General features: G+C 45.0%; 1 protein-coding gene across 1 annotated transcript in view; it reads left to right on the plus strand.

Moving 5' to 3' along the window:
• The first annotated feature begins 1,375 nt into the window (after positions 1-1,375).
• The window catches only part of LOC107299289 (SLIT and NTRK-like protein 6), a 26,502-nt gene continuing 16,825 nt past the window's right edge, over positions 1,376-11,052 (plus strand). Inside the window, exons 1-3 of the mRNA XM_015828650.1 lie at positions 1,376-1,391; positions 6,513-7,506; positions 10,784-10,836. Of these exons, the coding sequence (XP_015684136.1) occupies positions 6,514-7,506; positions 10,784-10,836 (1,046 nt within the window). The 5' untranslated portion in view covers positions 1,376-1,391; position 6,513. The remainder of the gene's footprint in view (positions 1,392-6,512; positions 7,507-10,783; positions 10,837-11,052) is intronic.

Genomic DNA, 11,052 nt, shown 5'->3' on the forward strand with positions numbered 1-11,052 from the left:
CCCACACCCCGCAGCATCATCTGCATGCTATGGGACACGAGGGCGGAGTCTTGCCCCTGCTGCCCGGCTATGTCCTTGGCTGCGCTGCTCCGTGCGTGCCGCGCCCGGGGGTGACTCTCCTCCAGGGGGAGGCTGGTGAGGAGGGGGTCGTGGGGGAGGTGGGGCTGGGGCGACGGCGCATGTGCCCACAGAAAGGGCTCCGAGTGCCACCTCTGGCACGTGTGCCATAAGTTCGCCACCACTGACCTAGAACTAAGGAGAAACTTCCTGACAGTTAGAACAATTAACCAGTGGAACCACTTGCCAACAGAAGTTGTAAATGCTCCAACACTGGACGTTTTTAACATTGGACAGCCATTTGTCACCCCCCCGTCCCTCTCTCTCTTTTTTTTTTTATAACAAGTTTTATTGGTTTTTTTAACTTTTACAACAGAATGCTGAAGACACACCGCGGTGGTGAAGTGATCAATCATCCCAAAACAAAATTATGTAATAGCTCAGGTAAATACATTAAATGTTCCCTCTCTATTTCCCTCAGATAATATAACCTATTTAACATAATCCATTTCTACATTACATATCTATAAATCCTAATCCCGTTTTGAACTTTATTAATTTACAGTTACCATAGTCCAATTTAATCTTAGATAAACGTATTCTCACTTTGGATATCCCTCCTAAAATACTAATCCAGATATATTCTAAATCATAATCTCATAAATCATTGATTTGATCACAAATCTCTCTTATTTCTTCAGACAGCATTTAAATCTCATTCAAATAATTATCATGTCTAAAAAAAAAAGAACACACCTATTATTACACAAAACATCGTCTTACTAACTTAACACACTCAATTAGTTGTTAAAGCAATCCGAATTTCTAAAAACCTCTTTCATATTCTTATTCTCATTCCATTACAAAATAATTTTCATACAAATAAACATATTATTCTAAAAAGTACATTCTTACTCTGTTTAACATATATATATATATTCTAATAATCACAAGTTTTCAACTCTAAATCTTAAATCAATCCATTATTTCTCAACCTTTTTAATCCATTACATATACCGTAATCGTCCCTCTCTTCATTAAACTAGACATCCCCAATTCCAGCAGCCGTTCCTCAGATGTTTTAGCTTCCAGTCCCTTAATCATCTTTGTTGCTTTGTCAACATCAGGGTGGCCTTTGAACCGAGGCTGAGCTCCACAGAGAACTTTAGCCAAGCGTGTTTCTCAACACGATGTAATCCAGGCTGGGGAATTTTTAGTATTGCTTCTGAGAAGGTTTTTGAGCACAGGACCTTCCTCCTTCTGGCATATATAAGAGACTTCCTGCTCTTCTAGGAAGAGAGACTGGCACACTGGAGCTTTGGAGAGAGCGACAGGTAAGCGCAGAGGATGCGGCACGCTTAGGGATGTTTTAACGGGGTTTTTTTGCACAACCTGAGTGTTGGTGTATTTGGAAAGAAAGGGAAAATGGCAAAGGGGAGGGTGGGAACCGTAGCGCAGGGGACTGAATCCTGTCTGCAAAAGCTGTCAGCTTTGATTCTGCTTTTGGAAAATTTCTAGGAAAATTTCTTAAGATTCCCTAAGGAAGGGAGGGAGGGAGGGAGGAAGGAAGGAAGGGAAGAAAGGAAAAGAAGAAAGAAAGGAAAGGAAGAAAGAGAGAGAAAAGAGAGAAAGAGAGAGGGAGAAGGGAAAGAAGACAGAAAGCGGGAGAGAGAAAAGAAGGAAGGAAGGAAGGAAGGAAGGAAGGAAGGAAGGAAGGAAGGAAGGAAGGAAGGAAGGAAGGAAGGAAGGAAGGAAGGAAGGAAGGAAGGAAAGAAAGAAAGAAAGAAAGAGGAAGGAAGAAAGGAAGGAAGTGATGAAACTTTTGTTGAAGGAAAAGTCTTCATCGAAGGAAAGGAAGGAAGGAAAGGAAGAAAGGAAAGGAAGAAAGAGAGAAGAGAGAAAGAAAGAGGGAGAAGGGAAAGAAGACAGAGAGAAAGCATGAGAGAGAAAAGAAGGCAAGAAAGAAAAAGAAAGGAAGGAAGGAAGGAAACAAGGAAGCAAGGAAGGAAACAAGAAAGACAGAAGAGAGAAAGGGAGGAAGAAGGAAAATAAGACAAAGAGAAAGCGAGAGAGAGAAAAGGAAAGAAGGAAGAAGGAAGAAAGAAGAAAGAAAGAAAGAAAGAGAGAAAGAAAGAAAGAAAGAAAGAGAAAAAAGAAAAAGAGGGAGAAGAGAGAGAGAAAGAGGGAGAGAGAAAAGAAAAAAAGAAGGAAAGAAAGAAAGGAAAGAAGGAAGGAAGGAAAGAAAGAAAGAAAGAAAGAAAGAAAGAAAGAAAGAAAGAAAGAAAGAAAGAAAGAAAGAAAGAAAGAAAGAAAGAAAGAAAGAAATGAAGGAGAAAAGGAAGGAAAGAAGTTGGCTCACACTTCCCCAGCCACAAACCTAGTCTGACCTCCTTCTATTATGTAACCCTTATCCAGTTTGCAGATAATGCTGGGCAGTGGCAGGTATCAAAGTCTCCAGGGCAGTCCAGACCAGGAAAGCGGGAATGAGCCTGTCACAATACAGTTACAATAAGAGTAACATGCATGTCTGAACGTGCATCCCTCCCTCCCTTCAGAGAAGCACAGAGTGTCTCTTCTGATATACTTTCTCCACCCCAATTCCTGCTGTGGACTCAAGAGTTCTCTTACCCAACTGATCTCCGGGGTGAGCCATTTCCTTCTGTGTCGCTCAAATCTGCATTCTCACAGCCCATGCCCGGAAAAAGCCGCCCTTTTGGTCCACAAGTTGAACACAAGCCAGCAGTACTAATACTTCGTGTGATCTTGATTCTATGCCTCCGTTTATACAATCCAGGATTGTATTAGCATTTCTGGTGGTTGCTGCTATACATTGCTGGCTCAAACGCTTGACAAATCCTTAGTAAGGCCATACTAAGTCCAGTTTTGGTCACCACATTACAAAGGAGATGTTGAGATTTTGGAAAAAAGTGCAATGAAGAGCAACTAAGATGGTTAAAGGCCTGGAGACAAAAACATAGGAAGAATGGTTGCAGGAATTGGGTATGGCCAATCTAGAGAAAGGAAGAACAAGGGGGGACATGATAGCAGTCTTCCAGTATTTGGGGGGATGCCCCAAAGAGGAGGAGGGGGGTCCACCTATTCTCCAAAACACCAGAAGGCAAGACAAGAAGCAACAGATGGAAACTGATCAAAGAGAGAAGCAACCTGGAATTAAGGAGAAACTTCCTAACAGTAAGGACAATTAACCAGTGGAACAGCTTGCCACCAGAAGTTCTGAATGCTCCATCACTGGAGATTTTTAAGAAGAAACTGGACAGCCACCTGTCTGAAATGGCATAGGGTCTCCTGCTTGAGCAGGGGGTTGGACTAGATGACCCCCAAGGTCCCTTCCAGCTCTATTCTGATTGAATGACTAGGGGTGACGTGTTAGCAGCCTTCCAATATCTAGGGAGTTGCCGCAAAAATAAGGGGAGAGGGGTCAACCTATATTCCAAAACACCAGAAGCAAGACAAGAAAACAATGGATCAAAGAGAGAAGCAGCCTAGAACTATGGAGAAATTTCCTAATGGTGAGAACAATTAACCAACGGAATAGTTTGCCTTTAGAAGTTGTGGGTGCTCCATCACAGGAGACCTTCAAAAGGAGAATTGGAAAGCCATTTGTCTTCTGCTCAAGCAGAGGGTTGGACTAGAACAGGGCTTTTCAACCAGTGGTATGGGTACCACCTGTGGTACTTTGCCACGTGGCAGGTGGTACGCGATTGCTAGCCAAGGGTATCAAGGGAGAGGAATGTGAGCCGAAGTGAGCCAAGCCTGAGAGAGAGGCAGCTGCAGCTGCAGGACTGTCCGGGCTCGGCAGAAGCCCCAGGAGCCGGCAGGGCTCCAGCTGATTGGCGCTTCCAGAAGCAGCTCGCAGCTGGAGGTGAAGTGAGGAAAAAAAGGGGGAAGAGAGGAGAGGCTATAAAACAGTGGTTCTCAACCTTCCTAATGCCGCGACCCTTTAATACAGTTCCTCATGTTGTGGTGACCCCCAACCATAAAATTATTTTCGTTGCTACTTCATAACTGTAATTTTGCTACTGTTATGAATCGTAATGTAAATATCTGATATGCAGGATGTATTTTCATTGGGGCAGGATTGAGAAGGCGAATGACACAATGTCATTGCCAGTTCTAAAGTTGGAGAGGAAAAAGACTCATATGCAAGATGGCTAGTTGAGGGCATTACATGTGTGGCATCCAACCCAGCCAGTGAGACGCACCCGGCTGCCACCTTGGGTTGCTCAGTCGCAGCGTGCCTGCGCTCCTCAGCCTGGCGAGCCGGGAGCCCGAGTGCGCAAGCGCACAGTCCCGTGATAGGGGAAGGCGCAGGTGACCTTTCTTAGAGGTCAACCCCGCCGACGTGAAGCTCGGGCTGCTCCCGGGTCTTAGCACTACCTGTCCTCGGTCTTGGCGCGGGGATGGGCTTCGCGTCTCGAGGACCAAGAGCGCGTATCCGTTGCGGCTGTCTGAATGTGGGTGTGCTCTGGACTCGGGCTCTGAGACCCTGCCTGGCCATACACGAGCAGGCATGGAAGTCCCGCGAAGCGGAACTGGGCCTTAGCCTGGTGCGCCTGTGTCCGCGGGAGCCCGGAGCGAGACCATTTGCCGGCGTCCTTCAGAGGTGGAGCGCGGGGAAAACATCTTCGCTCGCAGCCCCCGGAGAAGCCTGGATTGGCAGGAGGAGAGCCGGAGACCAGGAGTCCAGGCGTGGCCCCCTTCTTCAGCTCAGTTGGAGAGAGAGAGCGCTGCTGGTCCAAGCGGAGGGCATGCATGAGACAGGAGCTGGACAGGTGGAAGCTTCTCTCCTTCGGGTCCTGCCGCCACGAGCCTCCCTGCTGGAGTATGGAAAGTCCCGTTTCTCAAGCTCGATGCTAATAGTGGAAGGGAGGACGACGCTCTGACTGAGCTATAGTGGGGAAGGGGCACAATCGGAAGACCCGAAAGGCCGGCTGGGGACAGAGCTTGACGGAGAAAATCTATTCCTGTGGCCGGCACATAGAAAGTGGTGAAGAAGGTTTTTTTAGGGGGCCCCTCCTGGGCTCCAAGGCGCTCTTTCAGACGAAAAGGGGGAGACGTGATCATTTAGCATTCCTAAGACCATCGGAAATATGTGTTTTCTGATAGTCTTAGGCGACCCCTGTGAAAGGGTCGTTCGACCCCCAAAGGGGTCGCGACCCACAGGTTGAGAACCGCTGCTATAAAAGAACGTGGTTTGGGTGGGGGAATGGGAAAAAAGACAACAGGAAAGCTTTAATCCCTTTAAAGAAATGTAATTAGTTTTGCCCCCTTTAATTGGGTCTGTCTGTGGCCTTTAGAAAGTTTTCTTTGAAGGTAAACAGGATTAATTTAAGGCTAAAGCTTTTTGCAATTGCTGGAGCCTTTCAGTCTCGGATTGCAACATTGTGACATGTGACACGCCTGAGGCAGCTTAAAGAGAGAGAAAAACGAGTTTGTGTTTATTTTATTTTCTTACTTTGCACTTGATTCCTGTGTCTTTAAGGGTACAGGGAAGGGATTGGGGGGGGGTGCATTCTTACTACACTGTGGAAGAGATCAGAAGGCCAACCAGCTAGCTCAGGAGTCTACAAACTTAGCCACTTTAAGACCTGTGGACTTCAACTCCCAGAATTCCTCAACCAGCCATGAGGGCTGAGGAATTCTGGGAGTTGAAGTCCACAAGTCTTAAAAGTGCCAGGTTTGAAGGCCCCTGAACTAGCTGGCAGTAGTGCATATTAAAAAAACATGGATAAGTTCATCATACATTTGTCAGTGCAATGGGAAAGGGATTCAGCAAAGGAATAGTCACCGAAGAAATTAAAACTGGTACTTTTTTTTCTTTTTTTCTACACTTTGTAATGTTTTATTAGATTATAGACTAAAATACAAAAATACAGTAGGGCACGGTGGGGAGGAAAAAGGGGGGAAAGTGAGGGGGAGAAGGGAAAAAGAACATACTTCCTCTGTTGCAGTAGAAGGAAGCATTAACACTGAACCTTAACTTTTTACTTTTCCATAATATTATAAACTAGCCATTTCTATAACAACAAATGAATCTAATCAGAAAACCCCAAATCCCCCCTCCCTTTTTTTTAGTTATCAAGTTTTTGACACCTTGCTAAACACTGGTGGTACTCAAATATTGTCATGTCCTAAAAGTGGTACAATCTGTGAAAAGGTTGAAAAGCCCTGGACTAGAAGACCTCATGGTCCCTTCCAACTCTACTACACTATGTATTTTTCTATGTATTCTAATGCAATCGTGTGGCCATCAGAACTTTGAAGTCATGTTGTATGTACCTTTTGGAGTGATCTGTCGTACTTCTGAATGTTCACTAAGTAGCCAGTCGTTAAGCGAGGACTATATATAATCTGTCTTGGATGCCCAAATGCAGGTAGCATTTAATAGACCAATATGTTTGCCCACTTATCTTTCTCTCCCTGCTTCTCCCCAGGATGAAGTCTTCAGCTCCGTCTCTTCTGATTGCCTGCCTTGTGATGTCCCTCAACAGCTACACTCAGCAGGTCCTTTACTGCCCACCCACCCCTGCCCCAGAAAGCGTCACCGAGTTCGTCTGCAACTCTCCATCTCTACATGAATTTCCCACCGGCTTCCCCACACGAGCCAAGATGATCTCCGTTGAGTTCACCCAAGTCTCCAGCCTTGGCGTGGAGGCCCTCCAAGGTCTTCCCAACCTCCAGGAACTTCACCTCTCCAACAACAGGTTAAAAACTCTTCCAAGTGGCCTCTTCCGTAACCTCCCACAACTGCACACCTTGGATCTCTCCAGAAATCTCCTAGAAGATCTACCTCCAGAGATCTTTACAAATGCGAGTAGCCTAACTCATTTATCTCTCAGTGAAAATCAACTGGCTGAACTGCGCCCATCCTGGTTTGAAACCCTGGAGGAACTCAGGATCCTAGGCCTTGATCACAATCAGGTGAAGGAGATCCCAATTTCTTGTTTTGATAAGCTGAAGGAGTTGACGTCTCTAGATCTCTCATTCAATCTCATCCATCGCCTCACTACAGGGATGTTCAGTGGCTTAGACAATTTGGAGAGGTTAGTTCTGGAAAGCAATCCAATCCAGTGTATTATGGGGAGGACCTTCCATTGGCGTCCCAAGCTGAGTGTGCTATCCCTGAAGAACAGCAGCCTGACCCATGTCATAATGGGGGTCTTTCAGTTGGACCAACTGGTGCTGCTGGACCTCTCTGACAATGAGTTCACCACACTGGATCCTCCGGTCCACGAGCCATCTGCCAATTTCAGTCTTGATCTTTCAGGAAACCCTTGGGCGTGTGACTGCCGGCTGGTGAATCTTCTAAGATGGCTCAATGATCACGACATCCATTTATATTCCAAGGAGGAATTTGTCTGTGCTTCCCCCAAGCATTTGAAGGGTGAACGTGCAATTTCACTTCAAACATACCAAATTTGTCCCTGCTAAATTTTCATGGTAGATCTTTTCCCCACCTGCTTCCTGAACAGCAGGATTTCCCAGTTTGGGGCCATTTCCAGTTGAATGGACTTCAACTCCCAGAATTCTGACTGCCTACACAGAGCATCAAGTCGCCTCCCCCACTGAAGTGTATCTATGTATCTACTCTCATAAAGCATGCTTTTGTGGGCCAAAGCTAAGGCAAATACAGGAACCCATGCAATTCTAGGGCTCGAACCACTTGAGCAGAGACCATCTCCAAGATCGTTAAGCCACTGGGCCAATGTGCTTCTCTCATCTGCTGTTGAATAAACTCTACTTCTACTTCAAGCAGTTGTCCTGTGCTGTTTGAAGCGCTGCTCGGAATGAGCCAGAATTTCCTTCTAACAATTTGGCGACCACGTAGGGATTCCAAGTCTAATCTAGTTGATAGATCTCATCTGGGCAATTTCACCAGACACCACTGAACCATTATTCTGGAGGTTGCTGCCCTGGTCTCTAGCTGTTTCAATGCAGGTACCAGTAGTAAAGGAAGTTTTCTGTTGGGCCAACCACTTACTTGAGCCAGACCCTCCCAATCGTACTCTCCATTAAGTGCCTCGCAAACACTTTTGTAAATAAGATGACCTTTATTGTACTTTTTTTACCATGGGCACACTGGCATACATTAAAAATAAAATTCTGTTGCCTGCTCTCAAACGTGTACATGTACATAACACACATATAAACATGCTATATGTGACATGTATATTTCTACAACCTTACATATAAATACATAATAATAATAACAATAACAACTACAACAACTACAACAACTACAACAACAACAACAACAACAACAACAATAATAATAATAATAATAATAATAATAATAATAATAATAATAATAATAATAATAAAGTTGGAAGGGACCTTGGAGATCATCAAGTCCAAACCCCTGCTCAGGCAGGAAACCCTACACCATTTCGGACAAATAGCTGTCCAGTCTCTTCACTATCCATCTTGAATACATACTGGAAAGAGGAAGCTTGAGCGTTCACAAGTTTAATACTGTATGGAACAAAACTTTGGCTGAATCTGGATGTTTTGCTTCGGACACCACGAAGCCCCCTCCTCCCAGAAGGTAACAAGGAAAACAGGTCGTGAAGATGTTGTGCAGCATCCCAGACCATCTTGCAGACTCTGCTCAAGCATCACTTCTATGCCATTTCCTGGATAGAAGGGAGTGAACTACCAATAACCTTTTCTGCCGTCCTCACCACTCTCGACACCACCTTCATGTCTGAAGCAGGGATTCTTCCAAACCAGACAGTGATGCTGTATGACAGGATGCTCTCGATCGTCCCTCTGTAGAAAGTGGTAAGCGCAGGGGAAGGAAGAGGTATTATAAATGAATCTGGCTCTCTTCCACCCAATGTACAAGATTTCCACACTTCCCAAAAGGGGATGGGATCTCACAGGTTTTACAGAACACAACTCTGGTCAAGTAACACCAGGACCATCACCCTGTCTATAATGCATCATCCCAGCTGAAGCAGTTAAACCCTTCAAAAACAAATACAGGTAGTCCTCGACTTATCACCACAATTGAGCCCAACATTTATGTCACTAAGTGAGACATTTGTTAAGTGAGTTTCACCCCACTTTACCACCTTTCTTGCCACGGTTATTAAGTGAATCACTGCAGTCATTACATTAGCATGCTGATTAAGAGAATCTGGCTTCCTCATTAACTTTGGAACAATCTTCAAACATTTTTTTTTGTTAGTGGACTAGGGTCCTGTGACGTTAGCAGTATTTATGATTAGACAACGGTTCGTAAACTTAAAATTAGTTTACTGATACTCCTACGACATTGCCAGCATGTACCCTTTTTGCCTATAGTCAGTGAAAAAAGGTCACTACTATATTGAAACTTGTTAGTGATTTACTTGACATGTAAGTCGAGGCCTACCTGTAAAGACTTATTTAGCACAGAAGGTCCTCTGCAAATATACATAACCCTCTGTTGTTCAATCAATGCTGCAGCTGCCAAAAAAGCCAACACAGTGCTGGGCTGCATTAACAGAGGGATAGAATCAAGATCACGTGAAGTATAAATACCACTTTACAATGCTTTGGTAAGGTCACACTTGGAATACAGCATCCAGTTTTGGTCACCACGATGTAAAAAAGATGCTGAGACTCTAGAAAGAGGGCAGAGAAGAGCAACAAAGATGATCAGGGGACTGGAGGCTAAAACATATAAGGAACAGTTGCTGGGATTGGGTATGTCTGGTTTAACGAAGAGAAGGACGAGGGGGGACATGATAGCAGTCTTCCAATATCTCAGGGGCTGCCCCAAAGAAGAGGGGGTGAAGCTATTCTCCAAAGCGCCTGAAGGCAGGACAAGAAGCAACGGATGGAAACTCACCAAGGAGAGAAGCAACCTGGAACTAAGGAGAAACTTCCTGACAGTGAGAACAATTAACCAGTGGAACAACCTGCCTCCAGAAGCAGTGAATGCTCCAACACTGGAAGTTTTTAAGAAGAGACTGGACAGCCATTTGTCTGAAATGGTATAGGGTTTCCTGCCTGAGCAGGAGGTTGGACTAGATGACCTCCAAGGTCCCTTCCAACTTTATTATTGTTGTTGTTGTTGTTGTTGTTGTTATTATTATTATTATCATCATCATCATCATCATCACTAGGTCATGTACAAATCTTTACGACCTCATGGACCCCAGCATGCCAGGCCCCCCTCTGTCCTTCACTCTCTCCAGAAACTTGCCAAAATTCACACTCATTCGGTCAACGGCACTATCTCACCATCTCATCCTCTGCCGTGCCTTCACGCTCACCATAAAACGAGACCTACCTTGTGCAGTTGTTCAGGGAACCCATCCATTCATCCTTCTTTGACAAAAGAAAAAAAGGAAACCCGTTTTTCTATGACGTGCTTTTGAAATGGGAACAAGTTGGGGCCTAGGTTTTTGGTTTTTTGTTTTCAGAGTTTGTTTCTGGCAGTTTTCCAAAAGAGATGAGGAAATAGTTTCTCCTCCTCAAAAAACAAAGAAATGTTCTTTTGGGGAAGCCACTTCAGGTAACGAGAATGTCAACATTTGCCCGGCCTTTGAACGGAGCTTGAACTCTGCACGGAAATTCAGCCAAGTTTTTTTCTCGCCATGACGCAATGCGGGCTGGGGAATTTTTACTAATGTTTTTGAGAAGATTTTGAGGGCAGGAACTTCCTCCTTGCGAAGGTATATCAGACAGGTCCTGCTGAATACGGCATTCCAGAGAGAGAGAGAGAGAGAGAGAGACGCTGGCAGACCTGAGGTTTGGAGAAAGATACAGGTAAGAGCAGACATTTTGGCTTTCCTTGCACAAGCTGAATGTTGGTGCATTTGGCAAAAACTGGGGGCAAAGGGGAGGCTGGGAATCACTGCCCAGAAGGCTGGATCCGGTCTGCAAAAGGCAACACCGGTTTGATTCCCCTTCTTCCAAATTTCTAGTCCTTAAGAGTCTTGAATTGAGAAATAGAAATGTTGGACCCCAAACAAGCATATTTTC

Source organism: Protobothrops mucrosquamatus, unplaced genomic scaffold (assembly GCF_001527695.2).
Source record: "Protobothrops mucrosquamatus isolate PMUCROS unplaced genomic scaffold, P.Mucros_1.0 scaffold4765, whole genome shotgun sequence".
NCBI classification, from domain to species: Eukaryota; Metazoa; Chordata; class Lepidosauria; order Squamata; family Viperidae; genus Protobothrops; species Protobothrops mucrosquamatus.